This window comes from Eleutherodactylus coqui, chromosome 3 (genome assembly GCF_035609145.1).
Source record: "Eleutherodactylus coqui strain aEleCoq1 chromosome 3, aEleCoq1.hap1, whole genome shotgun sequence".
NCBI classification, from domain to species: Eukaryota; Metazoa; Chordata; class Amphibia; order Anura; family Eleutherodactylidae; genus Eleutherodactylus; species Eleutherodactylus coqui.
In genome coordinates this window covers 115808548-115831918 of record NC_089839.1, presented here as the reverse complement: position 1 = coordinate 115831918, position 23371 = coordinate 115808548, and the positions used below count along the sequence as shown (strand labels likewise).

Here is a 23371-nt window from a genome sequence, read left to right as displayed (position 1 = left end):
TCCTTCATGGCACTTGAGACTCCCCCCATCTCTAAAAATTGCTTTTCCCAAGCCTTCCAGTCGCCCACTCCGAGCCATCACTTTCCCCAATAACCACTGTACTCCCCATCAAGTCCCCATGTATTGTTCATTATAGCAAAATCTCGCCCTTTTCTCCCAGAAACAAGCAAAGCCCTACCCACCAAAAGTAATCCCCCCTCTAGCATACAAGAGTGGCAATACAGGAGAACAGCTGACAGCTAGTAAATGTGCTTCAACAGCATTTTCCCATGCACTACATTTTCATGCAGTAGCCACAATAGAAGCCATTGGTGTCTTGCAATGTGATTGTTGCCAATAGCTTGCCTTGGCAATTAAAGGACTGATCAAGGCTTCTGAGTCTGCCATGCAAGCCAGCCTTTTAGACCCTGCATTCAGAAGGGTTTAATAGGAAAGTTGTTAATAGTATACTACACAAGTGATCGCATCTTGAAAGGGAATTTGCCATAAAAATAACCCATTATATAAATCATATTTTTAAATAATTTTTGGTGATTTTCTTTCGGTCGCAATCTGTCTTATAAACTTGTCACCCAATTGGTAGCAGTGTTTACAGTGAACTAATGCTTACATTCGCTTTATCAAGGAACTACATGGACAATAGTTGTCCTCGGTGAAGCCACCCTTAGATATCAAACATGAAGACAAAAATGAAGAATGGGTAGAGCTTCTGAGGAGGGAGATTTGTGGAGACTACAGAGCCGGAAGACTATACTGGTGTCAGATGCATGAAGTGGAGGTGCAGAAATAACTAGGCTCTTGGTGTGAACCTCAGAAGAAAAGAAAAAAAAAAAAAAAAGGTCAAACTCATAGGTGATGAATGAGCAAAATAAATTTGACTCAAGCCCATGACGCGTTTCAAGGCAAGGCAGCCTTTCTCAAAATGCTGGTAAAAGTGTTATATTGAACGTTATCCGCAATGTTACCATCAGTAGTCAGTGGAGAAGGTTCAAATAGTCATACACACAGGGACTACTTGAACTTTTTTCACTGACCGATGGCAACATCATGGATTGGCAACACTGTTCAATGGAACTCCTGGTACTTCTCCAGCGTTTTATTCAAACCGTTTAAGCAATCAATGGCGAAATCCAGGTAATTCCAAAGGGAGCATTTTATAATAAATAATAATAATAAATAATTATTTGTATGGCGCCAACTTATTCCGCAGCGCTTTCAGGCATGGACATTTTCTCAAGAAGCATTAATTGCACCTCGGGTGAGGTGTAACAGTACTGTAAATCATTAGTACAATCACCCGTTTGCAGCATTCTCAATCATAAACTATTCGTGCACTTACCCCTGGATTGTACAATGCATTAAATTCATCTCCAAAGCGACGGAGCTCCCGCGCAATCCAGATTTCTGCCCGCATTTCTTCAAAGTGAGAAATGTTACTGGAAGCTAACAAAGAAAAAAACGAGCTTATTATAAGCTTATATTATCCATAACACTACATATGTTAAGCGTAAATAGGTTTCATACAGAAAAAAAAAAAGTCCCTAGGAGTACATTTTTTGTAGTATAGACCCCCAACGTCACGGTGTGTTTGAAGATGTTGGGGGTGAGTAGAACTTAAACTTAATTTTTGGACAGAGTAATCCCAAAATTGTCCCCCTTAAAGACAACAGAAGTGTGGATATCGTGCTTGTCATTATTGGTAGAACAAACTTCAAAAGTGGGCAGCAATATAGCGGCACCCCTGCTGTGAATATATTTTTTGGGTGGAACTACATCATGCAACCAGGGCAGCTTCCTGTAAGAAATGAATAGGTTGTTTGGCTCCACCCCCTACCCAGTTACATTCTAGGACGTGCTTCTCACAAGCTACAGAGACAGCGGACATTTTATTTATTAGTCAACCCCTTTAAGCGTTAATTCTTTTCAATGCAAAGTGACTTTTTCCTGAGAAGTGGGTTTTTTGCCTTAATACAACATTAACAAGCTCATCCTCTGTTGCTTAGGCCAGGCTCACATGATCATGTTGGTATAACATATTCCGTGCACGGAATACGCTATACTAATCTCCCATTAACCACCATGTTACCACTCATATGAATAGCACGCACACAAGACAAATTGCAGCATGTTTTGTCTTGGTGGGAATTATGCGTACATACATGCCAAGATACTGCATGGCGATTGGCAGTGCACAGAAAGTACACAATGTCATTGCATACTTGCTGCGTGCCATGTGTGTCTCCTATGTGCAGCCCACAACGAATTACAGTCGCCTGAGCCCGGCCTTACATGTACATCACAGAGGTGCAGGTTGTGTACGAAGCGGGCTTAGAAGTACAGCCTGCTGCAAACAGCTGACACCTGCTACAACCAGAGCTAGCTCCAATCGCAGCTGTTTGATAGCTTACAAACACTGCCCATCCTGATCGAATCAGCCAGTGAGAGGTCTCATCCCTGATTCAACATTGATCCTCTCCATGATGTGATGGCTAGGTGCCAATAGTTGTCATGGTCTAGGGAAGGCTCCCAGGGCTAATGTCTAAAACCCTAATAAACCCTTAATAGATCAATGTTACAAATAAACTACAATCTTAAAAGTATTGCAGAAGCAATTACAAAAAAATAAACTGCCAGAAATTTTTGAAAACTTCGCACAATCTAGGTTGATGCATTCAAAAAAGCCGAAGTAGCACACATTTATCTCACACCATCACCCTGTCTCCCAATGATTGAAAAACCATGATCGAAAAGTTGCATGTACCCAAGAATGGAAGAAATAAAAACTACAGCTTGCCTGCAAAAACTAGACAAAAAAAAAAAAAACAAAAAAAAAACAACTGAACTCAAAAGATGCAGCATGTCAATTCTTTCCTGTTGCCATGGCAGCCTCTTTCCGCTCTTTTTTCCAGTACTGGTGCATCTGGTCTCCATCGGAAGTATGGGTTGAGACAAGGATTAGTCCTGGTGGAGTTTAATAGAATGCCCATAGTTGCCGATTGGCTACCTCACATTCCTCTCGGCTGATGTTATTTTCTCCTCTGCCCTCCCATCTGCGCCGGTCTAACAATTTTCCCTGCCGGCTGTGGTCACTGTCCTTTCGGTCTGCCTTCTGGCATTCCGCACCCCACAGTCCCATTTGCGCTGTGTAACTTAATGACCCCTCCCATCTCCTGTCAGTGTCCTTACCGCTCTGCCTTCTGCATCCAGCGCTGTTTAGCCAGTCCCGTCACTCTCCCCGTCGGCCTCACATCAGCGATGAAAAGTCTCCAGCGCTGTTAGTCTCCCCCATGTTCGGCGAGCTAACAGGCCATTACCTGAATTTTTCCCCGGCCCTCTGCCTTCTCCTCTCCATGCTCCGCCGTTGTCGGTCCCCCACTGTCAATGCCCCCACCGACGCTGCTATATCACCTTTTGTGCGGCTGGCCCGCCTCAACATCTGGACCCACTCTGCCCCCGTCCCCCCAGGCGCTGTCTTCTAACAGCATTAACGTAGCCAGGCACGCTGTGTCCTAGTCCCCCCGCTGGTGTACAGCAGCCACCTGCAGTAAGGCACTGTCAGCAATTCAGCCAATCAGCAGCTGGGGGCGTTCCCTTGCACTCCACCAGGATAAACCCTTGTCCCCACCTACAGTTCTGGTGGAGACAAGATGAACCAGTACCGTCCAATCCCATAATACTGCATGTTATCCTTCCACAATCACATTTTATAGTTTATTCTATACAAAGATTTTATTTAAAACCTTAAAAAATATGGTGCCTATAACTGTAGAACAGGAAAAAAAAGTCACATCCAAATGGAAAAGGTAAATATAGACCGCAGGAAGAGCTGCCAGTATGGAAACAGGCTTAGTTACGGATGTAAAGATCAAGAGAATGAGTCAAGACTAGACTTGGCCCGCTCTCAGCCTTCTTTTACAGCTGGACCAAAGGCCATAGTGAGTTGGCCGATGCTGGCCTGTAATACACTGACCAGTCCGGGGTTAAACAAGGCTCCAGCATCATGTGCTTCTCTATTACAGCCAACATTCATTCAGCTCAACTCTTGTGACAAATACTGAAACGTTCTGAAAGCTGAGAAAGCAAATCACATGCAAGGAAAGGAAAGCAAAGAAAACCCCTGGTGCACGAGCGCAGCCGAGCGAGGAAACCCTCCTTCCCAACCCAATAAACTCCTCACTCGCACGCCCAGAAGAAAGTTTTGGCTCCGACATCCAGATATGAAATGCAGTCCTATCCCAGCTTGAGAACAGTTGTATCCTCGCTGCTACAATGCCCCGGAGAGCGTGAAGAGCAGACGCTCAGGAAATTAAAGTCGTGGTTAAGTGGCTGATAGTGAAAATCAATCTGAGGCTTTCGAAAAGGACTTTCTGTGTTGCTACTAGCGAGCGAGCACACAGGTTAAATTACATCAAAGCATTTGTTGCTTATTTCTATTAATTAAACCAGTGTTTAATGACTGATGGCACCCGTGTTCGATACTTTCTACATAATTCATGGGACTTAAAGGGGTTTTCCAGGCAGCACCTGTCAGTGCTGGAGCGGAAGCTGCTGCTCCAGCTCTGATTTAGTGGCCACTGCTCATAAAGGCAGGCTGGGATCCTACTGCAATTCAGAGCAGCAGCCACTACATAGGGATCGGAGCAGCAGCTTCCCCTCCGACCCTGGTACTGACAGCCAAAACAGCTTGGAAAACCCCTTTAATTCCCATTTATTTCCTCATTACTTCGATACCTTTCAATTAGTAGCTAACACACACACGGGCGTCCCCACCAATAAACATTCCAAGATAGTCACACTGTCTTGCTTCTTTCTCCCTCTATGCATAGGGATCCTGGTGTGGTGAGCTGGCTGCGTCTGAAGTTGCTTGTCCCCATGTGCAACTACCCCTTTTTCTGAGGTGGACAGGACATAGAAAGGCTCTTCAATACAGACAGCAGGTGGCGCTATTCTAGGTCCTGAAGTATCAGGGGACAAACTTTAATATGTGTAAATGCAAAAATGTTTATAATCATGGGCTGGATTTAACTATAAGCAATGTTTTTCAAATATAATATACTGATGAAATGTTGGGTTAAGAATATGATGAATAGCCGGTTTAGCCATTGCAGTAATCCTCACCATCGGTGGCCATGGCATAAGGACTGGTATTCACACCTCAGTCATATTTGATAGAGATAGGAATCCACTTTCAAGCCTCTGGCTTTGTAGATGCACAAGGACAGAGTCTCAAACCTGTTCTGAGCCAGCTTCAGAAGTGGCCGCTCACCACACCAGGGATCCCTCCCCGTCCGTACAAAGTGAAGCAGAGAGAGAAGTTTGAACATGTGACACCACCTTGAAACAATTAGGGCAGTTTTACATCTGCGCCAAAACCTCTGTTGCAGACAAAGATGCAAATACCGGAAGTAAAAGCAATTTTTCTCCACATTACAGTGACCGCGGGAGGAGAGATGGCATCGGGACACTCACTTCCGTGGCCGCTGCAGGCACATATCTGCGCGACCCACTCCTCAGAAAACCGGAGTGCTCAATGCCACCAGTGCTGATTGCCAGGACCTGTGAGCAGGAGAAAGCGGGGGGCAGGCCTGCAGCCAATCAGAAACCGGGGGCGTCACCTGGCTGTCAAACAGCCTTACCCTGGTCCATAGCCACCATTTCCGGTGGCGTCAAGGTACAATAATACCCCGCCCGGCACTATTTGTTTCTGCCCAGAAACGAAGGCCCTATGGTCGCAGGGATTACCTTTTATTTCTCTACGAATGGTTGAGCACACTAAAAACAGCAGATGCTGCTATTCTAACATCAGTCCTAGAATATTTGGAGATGAAAAAAAAAAAAAAAAAAGTTCTTTTCCGGTCTCTAAGCTACGGTACAACTTCCACAAGCACCACTTGCTACAGGACGGACCATAAATGACCCCTTCAAAATATGCCAAGTGCGTAGTAGAGAAATTCAAGTCCGTCCATCCAAGTACATTTGGCTGGTGTCAGTGCACAACAGAAGCTGCACGTGCGCATGACAAGCCCAGGCGGACACATTCAGGGACTGCGCTCACAGCTGCTGGGAAAGGAATACCACATGTAATAAATCTCTATGAGTAGCTGCCAGCAGCTGGAACCAGCCCAATGCCCCTCCTCACTAATATGGCCCGCTCACATTTTGGGGGCATGAGAGAAACTTATCCACAAAGTGAATGCAATGAAATGTAAATGATAAAGACAAGTTAGGAGACATTTGGGGACGCATAAACTTACAAAAACAGGAAAGGCATCATTTTCCCCTGTATGCCTCAGTCTAAATACTTGCACCATCCAGATACTCGCTGGCTGTTAACTTTTTGTAAATTAGGTCTTTATTCTAAGACAAGTTAGTGTACAATACAGAGTTTGAGTTTTAACATGCCTGTTGTACAGATCAACGCACGGCTGCACCAAACACTACAGTGGAGCTCTGCGGTCAGCAGAGCAGGTTACACCAACTCACTGACCGTAGTGCAGCTGGTCTGCAGCCACCGCTTAACCTCTTCGTTTCAGCAATGTGAATCTATCAAGTGGGTGTTCTCGGCTCACTGCCAATGGGTGGAGGAAACCCAAAGTCACTGATTGATAGTATCGGAGAAGATCGGCCCACTTGACAGTTTTAGAGCACTAAGAGCCAAAGCTTATGGAGATTGTTTGCAGGAGAATTTGGGGAGGGGGAAGCAGACAAAAGCAGCACTTAGGGTCCTTTCACATGAGCCGATCATTATTCAGATTCGCAATGGATCTCAGGAAACTAAATAATTGTTCATTGTAAAAGCCCGCGGCAACTGAATGACAAACCATAGCTCATTCATCGTTCAGTTTCTGCAGGCAAACAAAAAAAAAAAAAAAACCAATCAGTCTGAACAACAGCCCATTTACAGTGAACGGAGGCAGACCGAAAATCGTTCTGGCCTGCTCCCTTCACTAAGAGACCCTCAGTTCTGTCAGAAAGCACAGGAGTGATTATCGCTGGGATGACTGTCAGGCTTGTATTCTCTGGTATTACAGGCTTTTGGCACACCACGGAGGCAAGGCTAGTTGCAAATAGTGACAAGATTGAAAAAGTTAGTTATTAGATAAGCTTAAATTATTTTAAAGGTTCATGACAATTTAAACTTAAACTGTATCACCCATTGCACACACTTTACATAAACAGTATAGAAAAAGATGAACTTTGTAATCATATTAGACAAAAATCTGTTTCTCTAATTATCACCTCCAGTTTTTTGAGCCCTTCACTCACTGAATTTTTTGATAAGATGCGTATCCATAGACAGCAGCTCTTCAGCTTTAGTTATCAGATTAGATGCTGACTATAGAAGTCTATGGAGAAGAGGAGACTATACACAGGAGACCTTGCTCCTCCAAACTTTCTATAGCAAACCCTCAGAAGCCACAGCGTGGAAGACATTGTACAGCAGTATTGATCAATGTAAGAATCCAGCACTGGAGCGAGATAAAACATTTACTAGAGCCAAGGACGTTTGTGCATCCATCTTCCTCCAGGAGCTCGCTGTAGGTGTTGTGGGCAGTATGTAATCATCTCTGAAGCTCAAGATTCCCCTCTCTCTGGCTACGAGTTATATCAAACTGACAGTAGGGCCGGGCTCTCATGAGCATATCTGGCAGCATGCGAGATATACATACGTGGCATACAGCCTGTACGCAATGACATTGCATACTGCCTGCCATGTACTATCTTGGCGTTTATGTACACAATACGTGCCAAGATAGAACATGCTGTTATTTTTCTTGCATGTATTTCATTGTGAGCGCAACATGGCCACCTATGGCAGATTGGTAAAGAGTATTATGCATGCAAGACCCACACACCGAATACGCTGTACTGACTCACGTGAGCCTGGCCTTAGTGAACAGTTTAGGGAACAGGGAAGGCGGTCAATAACTGGGAAAAAAAAGGTATTCTTTTCTAATAAGATGTATTACAAAGTTTATGTACATCTGTACTATTCAGTTCTGCAAAGTTGTATATAAACTGTGGTACGCATTAAACGTGCGTTGTACTGAATATCAGATTTCCCGATATGAAAGTTTTATTGCTTTTTTGGGTGTTGGCTCTCCATGCTTCCTTTAAAAAATATAAATGGAGCTCGTGGGAGTTCAACAAACAGCAAAAATGTACACTTTATGTAAGATGCTATATACCATCTACGTTCTGCCTATTCTTGACATATCCATATTACTTTTTCCCTAAATTAAGGGCGTTTCTGTTTAAACTAAATATAGCAAGAAAAGAAACGTCACGGCTGCAGGAGTCACGCTTAATAACTAACAGATTGGGTATTTTCCCTAGAGATACCAAGAAAGCTCAATATTCAACTGTTGATTACTTGACCTTCAAATACACCTCAGTCATGGTCACTGTGTCACATAATACAGTACAAGGAAGATATCTACCTTCACTAGTACAAAGCCCAAAAATCAGAACCTTCTTTAACATTGAATAACAGGTCTGTACCAACTCCACTCAATGGTACACACCTAATTTTCAGGGAGGAGGGGGCAGTATAAACCCAGGACGCCTGTGTTTTATTGTGGGTCAGAAATGCTATCTTTTCTCCTTAGGGAGAGCACCTAGACGGGTGAGTGAGGAGACTTAAAGGCCATTCATGCTCCTCTGGGCAATATGCAAATAAGGGAAATGGAACAATAACCTCCACAATGCCACCAGTTGGACGCCAATGCTGGTAGCCCGGTGTTGCTCTCCAATGAATTTCAACAGGCAGTTGGATAAGATTTATCCAACTTCTCTTTTTATTGCGCCAATTAAAACCAGCAGATACTCGTTTCGTAGTAGGCCCCTTCATCAGTCAAGGTGGGTTAGAAATAACTCTTGGGGCTAGAGAATAAAACCAAAAACAATGGTGTTACCAGAAGGCGCTGCGAGCCTACCAGGGAACACCAGCTCAAGACCACTTCTCCTTTTGGGTTTATTCTCCAGCCCCAAGAGTTATGTCTAACCCAGCTTGACTGATGAAGTGGCCTACCCGAAACGCGTATCTGCTGGCTTTAATTCACACAATAAAAAGAACTGCCTGTTGAAATTCATTGGAGCGCAGTGCAGGGCTACCGGTATGGTTTCTCTATTTGCTCCATTTTTTCCACCAGTTGGTGGCTTTATCTGGTCAGCGGCGCCTCCTAGTGAAGTTAATTTTCACACAAATCTACACTCTGCTCCTTGAGGCTTCTGGCCCCTGGAAATCCTACCGGGTTGCAGAGCCTCATACACACCAGGTTTGCTCCACCCATTTTCTATCTCCAACCTATTGGAAGGCAGCATTCCTTCAAGTCAAATGTTAAGACTCTTTATACAAGCCTTATAACAATGACCGGGAATTGAAAACAGAGCCAGCCTGCATGCACAGAAAGCAGTTTTTGGGCGTTTGCCCCTCATCAGTGTGCAGCAGGATTCTGGCTTTACTAGAGACACGCTGCAGTCTTTCAGAACACATTTTAAAAAGTTTGAACTCTGAGTCATGGGAGTGGGGCACGCTGCCTTCTCCTCGCCTACTGCATGAAGACGGACAGCTCTCTCCCTGCTTATGTATAGGGAGAAAAGTCAATCTTTATGCAAATGGGGACAGGCTAGAATAGCCATGGCTCTGCAAGCATGAACCTAATGATTCCCTTTAATAAACCTAATGCATCCTACCCAATGGATGTAGTAGCATCTCTTTAATACCTACCCTAAGCTCCCACAAGTCAAAACAGAGTTTGTACTATCAAGCAGGTTTTTGGAAATTTTATGTATCAGGCTCTGAAAGCCCATGCTGACTATAAGGCCAAAATAACGATGGATAGAGTCTACAACCAGACCCCCAAAGACTCCAGCTCATGACACTTTGCAGAAAGTACCATTGTAAAGCTCTTTTATATTGTCAGACCAGTGACAGAAAAATAGATTATGTGCCAACATTCAACTATCCCTGCAGTCATATGCACAGGCGTGTAATTGCTTCATATGAATCATTTGTGCCTCTCCCAACTTAATTTCCAGGAGAATATCATCCAATCATTGAGCACAAAAATGTATTTGCTGTGAGTAAAGACGTCCATCACACTTACCCATAACTGAGAGATAGTGGTTAAAGGCTTGACACGGCAGGCTCGGTGTTTGAGTGGCTTTATCGCAGTGCACAGGAGGACTCACTTCAAATGAAAAATATCCACTTGAAGTCTTGGAGACAAGAGAAGACCCTCTTACTACCGTATAAAGTGGGGATCTGTTGGCAAAGGAACTGGGGCTATACGGTGATGAACTAGGACCCCAAGGAGTACTGGCTGGGCAGCTCCCTCCCTCATCAGAATGGGGGCTTTGAAAAGGGCAAGCAAGGGAGGTAGGAGCCCCTGTTCTCAGGGGTCTGTGTGGAGAGCGTCTATTTGCAGGCTGGATCTGGTCTCCTCCACTGCACCCCGGATTTAACAATGGTGGTTGTTTGGCCATTTGGTCTTCTTATTTCTGTAAAATTTAAATAAAAAACGTCAAATACACTAACATTTACTAATGACACTTGGAAGAGCAAATACAATCTTAAAAACATCCAACTGCAAAATCTGGTCCACAAGCCAACAGTAAATCTAGCTCAAAGATGAAAGCAAGTATACAGGAGAAATGGTGCCTTCACATCTGCACTGGGGTTCCACTTTCCTGCTCCATTCAGGGAGCAGAATAGGGGAATCCCTCGCGTTCCAGACGGCTCCATCTCTGAACTGATCATTATAGTCAATGGCACCCGTCCGCTTTTAGATGGAAAAAACTGCTGACTAAATAATTAATAAACCGGTCGTCAAACTCTTACAAGAATGTCCCTACTAAACTTGTAATGTCTTGAAGATTACAGTCTTATTAGACATGAGCACTGCCACTGTACACAGTAATCACACTGCCAGTCATCTTTATCTGTCGAACACCACATTATACCCCGACAATGATGAGAACGGGTGGTGGTGGTGGATTCTGATCTACAGATTATTAAGCACGAGTATCAGCTCAAGACCATCCAGGCTTCTCTAAAAGGCAGCTTAGATCTCCCCTAAATTGCCAGATCACACTCACTGACTTCTCTGGTAGACTGTTCCCCGTTTACTACACAACTAATCCCCTTATTTACACCAGAAAATAAGCATGGTTACAGGATTTGCAAATTACGCTGCAGTCAGGGATTCCACCTTTAGGTTAGCGGTGGACAGAATGACAAGCCTGAAACACTAAATTGTACTTTTCTTACACATTTTTAGTCATCAAAGCCACTGAAAGTACAGTATTAACACGATCCTGCCACAAGTGAGAGTCCTCCACGATTATCACAGCCCCCGATCAGTGCCGGGCACCGGACCAAGACTGACGGCCAATGTAAACTTCTTCTAAAAGCACAAGACGGCGCACACGTTCCAAACATCCAGTCCTCAAACACAAGATATACTGACAGGACATTCACTGCGCTTCACAAACTACACCAAGGCCAACAACAATCACACTAGTTAAAGGGCTTTTGGAAAGTTGTCATTTCTATTGGGGTCTCAACGCATCCCTGTAAATCCAGCCTATAACACTATATAATGACAGTGGCCAATTCCCGCAAAAAACAAGACTTCACAGAGCTTTGCTGCTGGAAAAATACATGTTCTGGGTCTTAACAGGTGAATATTCTGATTCAATGTTTTTTTCTTTAAAAACATTTTTGTTGAATAAAATTGCTAAAAGAATCTCTATAAACTTGGTATCGCTGTAATTGTACTGATCCACATAAGAAAATCCTGTTATTTTTACTGAATGATGAACACCATGAAAAGAAAACCCAAGAACAATGGTGCAATCTGGGGTGTTAAAAAAAAAAAAAAAAAAGAAGTAATACGTTATCTAACACATGTCCCCCAGAGTGCGGCCATTAAAAAGTACAACTTGTCCCCCAAAAAACTCATAGTTGTCAATGCGTTATGGCTCTTGCAGTGCAACAATAACAATCACTTGGGCCCTAAGACAAAAAAATAGATTGTCACCAAGAGGTTAACATACTGTAAGTGTGCATATAGTGACAAAAACAGCATTTCCCATTACCAAGGACCACCAATCTAATGCTATAGCTCAGGAAAATCCCCTGACATGTAATGGTTGGATGTTCCCTGAACATGTCAAGTCATGTCTGAGAGCACAAGACTATCTACTGGATACTAAACAGACTGTCACCTACTTTTAGGTCTATCAGCTAAGCTTATGGGCTGACAGTAGGTTACCTGCTGAGCAGGGGGGGGGGGGGGGGGGGGGGATGAGTTATACTTACCTCCCCTATTGTGAGCTCTGAAAACCGCTGCTCAGAGCATTGATCAGGGCTGTAAAAATACAACTGATGGACAACTTAGCACACCACTCAATGCATTGAGTAGAAGCGTCCAGAGCAGACACAGGGGGAACGATGGGGAGGCATGTATAACACTTATGTGGGAGTAGTCCCTTAATTTAGGTGATACTCAAGGAGTATGGAAGCCTAAGCAGCCATGTATGCCCAATTATTTGGTGCAGCAGGGAACACAATGTGGAGCAGTTAGGTCTTGTTCCAGAGCCCTTCTGCACTTAACCCTCTCTCAGGGGTTTTATTGCAAAAAGTAGAACAAAAGAACAAAGAAGTCTATAATAGACCAGTCATTATGGACACCACCCTAACTTGCCCCTTATTAAACTAATGAGGAGTTTGCCAATTCTTAATATGACGCTGCTTTGATCAGTACAAAAATTTGGATAGTGACTAAATATGTTCGAGGAAACCCTCAATCACATCCCGTACATGAAGGACTCGGATGAGTATTAGCCTCCTTAAACAAGTGTAAGATCACTTTAACACTCACATCCCCGGATTTGGCGGTTTCCCTACTTCCAGCCCAATAAACTTAGTTCAGAGGATTAGAAGGGACAGATTCCCTTTATATATCTAGCTGCTCCCATGTATCCCTGCGTCTTGTTTCAGGACATAACAAAGTTGTCAGGAGTCGCAGAGAGATGAGCAGGAAAAGCAGTGGAGTAAAAGTGCCATTTGTGCAGCTTGTCCCGCCAGCAATGATGAGCAGAGGCCGTCCGGCTCAAGGGGCCGCAGTCAGTCTGCATTGTTCTCAGGAGTGCTGAGGCAGCAGCTTCTGGCAGCCAGCGGACACTCGGAGTAAGTGCGTCACAATAGGCTGTATTATGGAGGAGGTCGGGGGGAGGGAGCTGCTCTCCGCCGACACCGTGTAACGGACGAAGCAGTACACAGCCGGACTAGCGAGCTCGCTGTGAACACTTGTAGCAGGCAGAGGTATTCACAGCCGGGTGCCCTGCGGACACAGAGGGACAATGGTGGCGGGAGAGCCGTCCCGGTGATAGTCCTCTAGTCGGTGTCCTGACGCCGGGGGTCACACAGCACACTAGCCAACACACACCACCGGCTCCACTTACATTACAGCCCGGGAGTCATGGCCGCAGTAAGAGCCCGGAATGTGCACGGTGCAGCAATCAGCTCTGAGCTCCAGTCACACGTCCTCTCCAGCGCGTCTGTCAGGGTACTACTGTCCTGAACAAGAGTGGCTGCTCGCTAACCATTGTGACGTCAGTAACCCCGCCCCCTCGAACGCATTGGCCGACTCTTGGAATTGCTACATGATTAAGCCAATAGTTAGAAGGTTGTTGGGAAATCCCCCCTTTTCCCCATCAGGCTCCGCCTCGCACAACTGTTTACATCCCCCCCTCCTAGAGTCTCGACAGGACGTGAGGCTCACTCCTGTACTCGTGCGGACCGGTCACGTGGTGCTGGCGCCAGATCTCCTCCCGGCACTCTTTCCCTGCCGGATCCCTCTGGGCAGCAGTAACCTGGAGTGACCGGGTGACCTCCCCTCATGACGAATCGTGAAAGACGCTGCCAGTCACAACAAGCGGGCGGCGGAGTGACGCGCTTAGTAAACACGAGAGACGACTTTCACCGCGACTAGAGAGAGTTAGGAGCGGAAGAGATACCGCCGGGCAGTTTATGTAGTACGTGAGCGCCGCCACCGTCTGGCTCCGCACAGTAGGGTTCAGTACAGGACAAGTTCTAGCAGGAGAGCGCCAGGTGGAGCACGTGTGGGGGAAGAGCGCCCCTGGCGGCCGCACGGGGCACAGCACGTTCAACTCCATTTAGTGCGCGCACTAAGCTGGAAGGAGCTGCTGGCCTGTGCTTGATAGGGACAGCTCATCGCCTGGCACAGATGGCGCTTGCAACTCATTTCTGAGCCTTGTCGGCTCATGGACAGTAGGGGGCACAATTATTGTAACAACTTTACAGAAGGGGGGACGACCACTTGTCACGACATACTAGACACTTGTCATGTAAGTTGTAGGCTTCAGACACTGGTGACAAGCCTAAACCCCACCTGCGGTCAGTACAGGTGCCCACATCCCCCTCTGCCTCCTTATTTCAGTCCTGAAAGAGAAAAATAGGTAACAGCACATCCAGCTAGATCACAAGGCTCAATATGGCCACAGGGGCACGATCTGAAAAGGAATCCTGGACCCAAGGATTTACAGCTTCACATCCACAGAGATAGATCAGCACTCCCTGGGTTAATTTAATGTAAAAGCCATTCTTTATTCCTCAGTACAAAAGTTGCGACGTTTCGATCAACAATCTTGATAAAGATCAGACAATTGATCGAAACGTCGCAACTTTTGTACTGAGGAATAAAGAATGGCTTTTACATTAAATTAACCCTGGGAGTGCTGATCCATCTCTGTGGATGTGGATCCTTATTTCAGTCATGTCACATAGCACAAAGTTATTTAACCCTTTAGCGACAAGCTATTTTTGCCTTTAGGACCAAGTGATTTTCAACATTGCATGACAAGCCATAACTCACTGGCCGCCTACAAGGGCTTGTTTTTTATGAGACGAGTTGTACTTTAGTCACAGCACTCTGGGGTATATATGTGGGGTTTTAATTTATTTTTTTTATTTAGGAGGGGGGGGGGGGGGGGGAGGATGAAAACCCTTAATGGAAATTCCACTATTGTTTTTGGGTTTTGCCTTTACACCATTCAGCATAAATAATATGCTGTCATTGAATGGCTGTGATTGGTTAATCAAGGGCCAGCTCTCATTGGATAATCGAGTGCCACGTCAGCCAATCATACAATTAGCTTCCTGGAAGCGGGATATTCAAGCCCCGCTTCCAGGAAGAACTGCTCTGTCGGCTTGAAGGAGGACGCAGCAGCGACGGACACCAGCGCGAGGACTGGATCGCCAGCGGTGAGTATTATTAGACACCCCCTGAAAATAAGACACTGCCTCTTTTGAGGCAAAACTTATTAGGCAGTGTCTTATTTTCAAGGAAACACGGTACATACCCGGACTCCGCATGTCAGCTACTTTTAGCCATAAGATTAGCTGATAGGACTTAAACTATGTGACGGTCTATTTAAACTGTCAGGCTCTGAGGTATCTCCACTACTGGCAATTAGAGCTCAGGAACCTGGCTGTCAGTCAGCTAAGCCACTGCCTTAAAAAGATGTATGTGCAGATTAAAAGCTTAGAATGTCTTAGAATGTGGTGCAGTACCTCGTGTCATTTTTGTAATGCACATTACTCCTCCGGTCTGGCACATTTTACTAAAGACCAGGGTGTTTCAGTTCTAATAGACTAGATACTTTTTAGTGATTTTACCCATGCAGCAGTTTTTATGGCCCTAGTTTTTTTTTTCCTGTCTTGCCAAAATCATTTTTGCTGCATTTCTTTTTTTCGTCACATTTAGGGCTATTTTTTTTTTTTAAACCCTTTTTCACTAAATTTTTCTCAAATTTTTATTTATTTTTTAGGGGTAATGTGTATAAAAATGTTTATATTTATAGCTGTCTATTTTTAAAGTTATGTTAAAATAAAGTACAGGAATGGGTATGTCTTTATCACAGAGACGGGAAGTCTATATGTAAATTTTTCTTAAAAGCCCTTCACAGGTATAGACTAAAAGAATATAGTTTATTAGAAACTCTTGAAACTCTTTAAAGTTATGTTAAAATAAAGTACAGGAATGGGTATGTCATTTTGATATATAATTAGCATTTTTTGAGATTATAGGGTAGATGTAGCGACGGTTTAGGTTGGCGTCAGTGCTGCGACACAAAGATAGAACATGCTGGATTTCATATTGGGGCAAGTTTTGTGTGAATCGCATCACACAAAACTCACTTGAGAATATCGCTTGTGTGAATAAGCCCACGGTGTGACAGTAGTCACCGTTAGAGCTGCTCAGCAGTCTGCTAAATCCCTACAGCTCTGGCATGCCGGGGGAACGCGATTGTTAGGTCCCATACAGGAAACTGCACCATCACCTCCTGCGTTCTCTGCAGGGCACTCATTGAACGCTATGTAGCCTCCAGTCAGTTGTGCCTGACCGTCAATAACCGGACATGCTCCCGCTAGATTATCCTATATTTACAGGATTAAAGCCTCGGACCAAGGGCGCACGATACGCAAGAAGATGCGTGCAACAGTAATTACGCAGGAAAAACACATCAGAAACTCACATTAAGACTAATTAACTATTTAAATCTGTGTATCTGCTTGCTGCATGCAAATGAACATCCCTTATGGGCGCAAAAAGTACAGTAAAATATGCAGATACGCGCACAAAAGTACATTGTTCAATGTGCAAATACATTGTGCTGAGGTGCTCACAAAGGCACATACACTTGTGTGAAAGAGGCCTTAGTCTTAAAGGGGTTTTGTCAATTTAAAAAAAAAAAAAAAAAAAATTAAATCTTTTCCCCACAGATCTTTTCCCGTCTTCTGCAGTCCCCCGGGTCACCTCACTTCCAGCTGGCTGATCTTCTGCTTCCAGTGACGATGCGTCCATTTCACAGGCATTCTTCTTCCTGCCCAGCAATGTATGCTACCTCACTAGTGACGTAGCTTTTACAGCTTAGTAGGGAGTGCCAAGCTACTGCAGAGACAGCACATGTGCGCTGTGTCTGTAATAGATCAGCATTCCTTCCTAGTCAGTGAAAGCTACTTCATAGGGACGTGACCCTTCACTGACCTGCAAGAAGTAGAATGCAAGGAATGCACGCTTCATAAGAAGAGGATCCAGACGGCTGTAGGTAAGGTGACCTGGGGGACTGGAAGAGATGCGGTAAGTAGACTGCCTGGGGAGGAATAGGGGAGTATAGAATTTTTAAATGACAAAACCCCTCAAAGGGGTTGTCCCGAGGCAGCAAGTGGGTCTATACACTTCTGTATGGCCATAATAATGCACTTTGTAATATACATTGTGCATTAATTATGAGCCATACAGAAGTTATAAAAAGTTTTTTACTTACCTGCTCCGTTGCTAGCGTCCTCGTCTCCATGGTGCCGACTAATTTTTGGCCTCCGATGGCCAAATTAGCCGCGCTTGCGCAGTCCGGGTCTTCAGCAGTCTTCTATGGAGCCGCTCGTGCCAGAGAGCGGCTCCGTGTAGCTCCGCCCCGTCACGTGCCGATTCCAGCCAATCAGGAGGCTGGAATCGGCAGTGGACCGCACAGAAGAGCTGCGGTCCACGAAGACAGAGGATCCCGGCGGCCATCTTCAGCAGGTGAGTATGAAGACGCCGGACCGCCGGGATTCAGGTAAGCGCTGTGCGGGTGGTTTTTTTAACCCCTGCATCGGGGTTGTCTCGCGCCGAACGGGGGGGGGGGGGTTTAAAAAAAAAAAAACCCGTTTCGGCGCGGGACATCTCCTTTAAAGACTATTACAGGAGTACTAGTCACTGCCGCTAGTGTTAGTATTTTCCTCATAACTGCCGGGCTTCACCTATAACCAGAGTTGAGGCCGGAAATTTAACGCTATTACATGTGTTAATATGCAAGTTTATTAGCAGCCTAAAAAAGGTACATGTCAAAGGTTTTGATTTGTGAGGGTTCCAAGTACTTAACCCCCACCCAATGTGGCAAGAAAATGTTTCAATGTAACTACGTTTCACCCCTTCAAGCTCAAATGAGATTTTGTCATTTGCTTAGCAAGTACAGTGGTGTAGATGCTCATAGAAAGTCTTTGCCCCATCCACTCCTGGCCTCGCCTCCCTTGAGTGGAGACATGCTATTCAAAGCCAAAGAGACAGCACCTCTGAATGTAGCCATAGCCCTTTCTAGAGCAATGAGGGTCAGAAGCGGTACTCCAATAGTGTATGGAAATATAAGAGAAACAGAGTTGGTATGAAGGGAAACTCACTGCAACTGAACCGGTCCTACGTGTTAGGAACCGGTCAGTTCGTTGATCCACGTGAGCCTCTCAAGTCAAAGTTGGCGGTCCTAGGACATCCCAGAGGGAGAGCAGCAGCGAGCAACTCCAAACAAGTGTGTTAAGGAGGAAAAGATATATAGTTAAGATAAAAGGAAAAACTCACTTATGCGCTCCGTCAAACTTTATCAGTATATGTAGGGATCTTACGTGTTGAGGGGTGCCTGGACTCCTGGCACCCCTAATATCCAAGAGAGCAGAAACTCCAATAGAGCAGGCGTATTCCTTGTAGGTCAATTTATTACATTTAAAACAGGTTGATGGTGCAGTTGAGGGGTGCCAGGAGTCCAGGCAGCCCTCAACACGTAAGATCCCTACATATACTGATAAAGTTTGACGGAGCGCATAAGTGAGTTTTTCCTTTTATCTTAACTACATAGCCCTTTCTAGTGCTAAGCTCATAGCCTTTTTCAATACAAAAGGATCTTGAGAAAAGAACAACCTCCACTACGACACGGGAGACCTCTTTAGGGTGTGTGCACATCTTGCAGAAATGTTATATTTCCCGCAGTGGAATTGGCTGCAGAAAATTTACAACATTTTTTAGTACGGGCAATGTGGAGTTTTCAGAAATGCCATTCGCTTGCTGCAGAAAAAAATCCACTGCATAAATTGACCTGTACTGACGATTTTGTATCTGCCGCATGCCCATGTATGCTGCGGATTTCACCTGTTCAAATGAGGGGGTGAAATAGTGGGGACTCCACAGCAAAATATATTTGGGGCACATTTTGCTGTTGAACACCCCCTGCGACAGATCCAGCACCTTTGAACAAATCATTAATAGGAGTCAAATGTCAACATATATTCTTGTTGTAAATTTCATGTTTTTTGTGTAAAAGAAAAAAAGTCCCAGCATGCCCTGTTCTAGCACGTTAAGTTAATGGGCGTGTTGAGAGCGTTCCATCTTCTGTTCACACACCCATTGACTTCAGTGGGAGTTTCAAATGACCAGTTGAGCAATCTAACTTTTTTCCCCACACGTATGAAATTCACAATACTTGCGTGTTAAGTGCACAAACACGAAAAACTGATGTAATATGCACACACACACTCAGTGAAATTGGCCAGTTTTTCACTGACCAAAATTGCAGTCACCCGTGTGAATATAGCCTAAAGGCCCATTCAAACAGGCGTATAGCCAGTCTTTGTATTACACGACCACATGCAGACCTGTTACAGTCAGTTACGCTATTCACAGCACTTTTTCATTAAAAACCCCCTGCACTCCTATTTTTGTTGACATCAGGGATGAGAGACAGGAATGCAATAACCACTCCCCGCCACACGGACAATGCAAGCTGCACCTGAGACTATCAGACGCAATTCACACACGCCCGTCTAAACGGTCCCCAACAGATGCTTATGAAAACACCAGGCATAGTTAGGGTGTATTCACATGCTAGTTCTGTCCGATTGTGATATGAAAGAAACGTGTGTTAAAAAAAACCCTTTATTTACAAGTGATGTTTTTTCTCAGCGCGATCGTTTGAGATGAAAAGAAATTGCTGCATGTCCCATTTTAGTGCGATTCCTTGCAAATTATTGGCCATTTTCTTCTAGGGAGTCTTCTATATAGAGGGCATCTCCAATCACCACTATACTGCCCCCCCCCCCCAAGCAGACGTACATACAGTAGGCTACATAAGTATAGTAATGATGGAAACCTAGAGTCATGAAAAGTTCAGACAAACATTATGTGAGGCATATTACATTTTCAAGACCTTAAAAGGGGTTTCAGAGACCGCCCTATATTCATATTCGCTAATAGGGAAAATGAATATGAATATTTGGGGAGGAGAGGGGAGGGGGTTCACTTGTGACTTTCCCCAGCAAAATCACCAGGTTTGTCAGGTGGGAGGAGGTGAGCTGTATTCTGAAAGGGGTGGTCTCTAATGAGATCCTTTTCTTTTAAAGGGTATTCCCATCTTACATAGTTATAAACTACCCACAGAATATGCCATATAAGTCCGATAGCTGCAGTGTTCTCCCTGGTCAAGCTGTATGTGACAGCAGGGTAGTGAGAGTTACGGAACTAGCTCAGCAGGCTGTGATACAGTTTCTATAACTCCCATAATGTCAATAAGAGTTACAGAAACAGCAAGTTACACTGTTACCACAGCTCCCAATCACTCCCCGCCAGCTTGTACACCCAAGATCTGCTGAGTCAAGAACACCCCTCTAAGTTCTAGCAAAACACTCATGACCAGAATAAGCTTCAAAGCAGAGATGGAACAATATAGCAGCCATTCACTAAGTTATAATAGATGTTTAGACCATTTTTCATCCAATTTGTTTTATTTTGGCATTTGTCATTCTACAGACCTAACTCCAAACTAGGACATTTATGCACTGGCCAGAAATATATTGCCTGCAGTGGTATTGAACACTTTTGCAGACAATTTCACAAGAAAGCACTTTTGATGTCCATCTCCTATTCTGTTACAAGAAGAGAGTCAGACAAGTGCACGCGTCTTGTCAGACATCAGAGAAGCCAATAAGTCGTCCTCTGACTGCTGACTTGTGTAGACGGTGATGTCCGTACATGAGTTACATGCAGTATTTGAAGATCAGGAGCTCTGCAGGAAACCACTAGAAATCTGCCCAGAACTGCCATCAGGTTAATGTACTATGTGAAAGTCAGTGGAGACATCCAGAAATTAATATCTTCAGACTTATTCACGTCTGCGTTCGTTATTTCCATTTGAATTCCATCTAGTTGGTCAATTTTTGGAGTAGAAATGCAGAATTCACACGGAAATAAGAGTTTCCATTTTCCCCATTGATTTCAGTGAAAATGCTGAATGTTTTCTGTTTATTTGTGCTTCTCATTTTAAAAAGCATAAATTGCAGTCAGCACAAAGGGACCTTTCATACGGGACGGAATATTCTGCAATGCTTTAGTGGGATATGACTTCGGCACCAAAATCCATACGGCTAACTGCGGCATATGTGGAATTGCCGGCAGGATTCTGTTATTTTCAATTCTGTCTATTAACGGTGCAGATTTTAGGGCTGAAAATTCCATGTATTCTCCAATGCCCTTGTGGAATACTCTGTCCTGTGTGAAAGGTCCCCAACAGAAAAGAAAAAATAAATCAAAAGCATTCAGTTGTTTTTTTTATTTAAAAACCCAGTGAAATCAATTCAGAAAAAACAAATGCTTATATCCATTTGAATTATTTTTCTCTGCTCCATAAACAGAAGAGCCAAATGACAGCCAAGCGGAAATACCCAACGCGGCACGAACGAGCCCTAAAGCAGGAACATTTCTGATGGGACTTCTGAAGCAAAATACGAGTGGGTGACATAATCATAGGAGTAAAGCCCCCGTCTATGAAGAATTACTAATGACTGAGACAAAATGGACTTTAGAAGACCACCGCCTGTCTTGTGGACCATCACACAGAGCCAATGTAAATTTTCATGGGAGTGTTTTAATAATGCAACAAGCGCTTCTTTAGTCCATTTTAGGTTAAATATGCCCATTATAGTCCCTATGGGAAGTGATTATAATACAGATGCATTTCACACTTTTATTTCTACTTGCCTCTATTGGACAAAAAGTTCCGTATTTGCCCAGCAAAAAAACAAGAACTTTTTTGCATGCAGAACTTTTTTGACCAGTAAAAATGCCAGACAGGTGCAGGAACCGAGCGGACCCCGTTCTAGTCAATGGGAACATTTGGCACAGTTGGGTTCCGTTATGAGATGGATCCATTCATCCAGGGATTCTGTTTTCCTGCTCCAATAAGGTCGCATGTGATCACTGGCACAGTTGTGAACTCAGCCGAACACGTGTATTACAGATCTGTACTACAGACGGGTTACAATAGCCTTGTGTGAACTTGGCCTAAACGTGGAAGGTCTTCCTGCAATCACTGCAATTAAGAGTACTTAAGCAATCCTGAAGATTCTACTGAATTAGTGTAAATGTGACAGTACTAAACTATTGTTTTACAGTTTCCAATTGTAGGGGCAAAAAAAATGGTGGGAAAATGCAGCGCTGTGTACAATGTAATGTGCTGTATTATACCAACAAGGCCTGCTGTCTCCCATCCTGTATGGAGGAGTCACCTCTGACCCTCTAACCAGGACATGGGGCAGTTGGCTAATGCCCCTTGTACATGAGCTATTCGTGCAATAGAAATATTGTTGATGGGCGTACTGGGAATATACAGCACACTGCAACCGGTGGATGCAGCCGACCCCAACAGGAGACTTTGTAACAAAGATAAGAGATTGCATCCCTGGAGAGTGGAAGAGATAAAGAAAAAAAAAATAGAGGCTGGGAAGGGGGTGGAGATGTAGGCGCATATATATAAATATCACACACATTTTTGGTACTTGCGGGCTCTGTCACCTCCTTAATTTCACAAATGTTTCACTAACACACATGCACAAAAACACTTCCTTATACTCGTTATTTCTCCAAAACAAATATTTATATTATTATTCTGGTGGTATAAGTGCTGCAATAGCCTGCAAGATAGCACCCAATGGTATATATTAAACTAGTGGTGACAGATTACCCACAAGTAAGTACCACATTTGAATGGGGCGGGTCGCCTATATCTTGTACCGATGCTTGGGGTGATATGATCTAAACGTCACGACATAATTGTACTCAAAAAATATAATTCCAATAAAAACGATCGGATTAAAACCAATCCAGCCCCTCCGAGGTGAAGATGAACGCTGCCGCGGGTGACGGATCTGCTGCCGCCTCCGCTCCCCACACTGGATGACACAGCACCGACCCCGCAGCGCTGCATCAGCAGGAGGAGAGGCGCGTCTGCCGGAATGCTACACGGAGCGCATCACCTCCTGGACACCACCGCCGCCGCCGCCTGCCCGTGCACTGCTGTACACGACGGACCTCCCGAGCGACCCCGCTGCACCATGCAGGAGCCCGCAGTGCAGCCGCTACCTGAACGTTCCTCGCCGCCTGCGGCCACTTACCTGCACATTGTATCCTCCACTCCGCGCGACCCACCAACCTGCTCCATTGCCTCTTGTAGACTGAGCGGCTGTCACTCACCGGGCACCTCTTGT

The 23371-nt window shown here is 44.6% G+C and overlaps 1 protein-coding gene and 1 long non-coding RNA gene across 7 annotated transcripts in view; one reads left to right on the top strand and one right to left on the bottom strand.

The window, feature by feature from the left end:
* BCL2L11 (BCL2 like 11) overlaps positions 1-13885 on the bottom strand; it is a 29840-nt gene extending 15955 nt beyond the window's left edge. The window contains exons 1-3 of one of the 3 annotated variants that reach the window (XM_066595990.1): positions 13791-13885; positions 10110-10503; positions 1340-1443 (exon numbers count right to left, since the gene is read on the bottom strand). In XM_066595990.1, coding sequence (XP_066452087.1) covers positions 1340-1443; positions 10110-10488 — 483 coding nt within the window. In that variant the 5' untranslated portion in view covers positions 10489-10503; positions 13791-13885. Of the gene's footprint in view, positions 1-1339; positions 1444-10109; positions 10504-12102; positions 12203-13470; positions 13607-13790 lie in introns of those variants that run through there. The other 2 variants (XM_066595988.1, XM_066595989.1) reach the window with 2 other exon arrangements.
* LOC136620915 (uncharacterized) overlaps positions 1-23371 on the top strand; it is a 756434-nt gene that overhangs the window by 643176 nt on the left and 89887 nt on the right. Inside the window, exon 9 of one of the 4 annotated variants that reach the window (XR_010791189.1) lies at positions 10042-10169. The exons of 2 other annotated variants lie outside the window; for them this stretch is intronic. This is a non-coding gene — a long non-coding RNA (uncharacterized lncRNA). Of the gene's footprint in view, positions 1-625; positions 1141-10041; positions 10170-23371 lie in introns of those variants that run through there. One more of the 4 variants, XR_010791188.1, reaches the window with a different exon arrangement.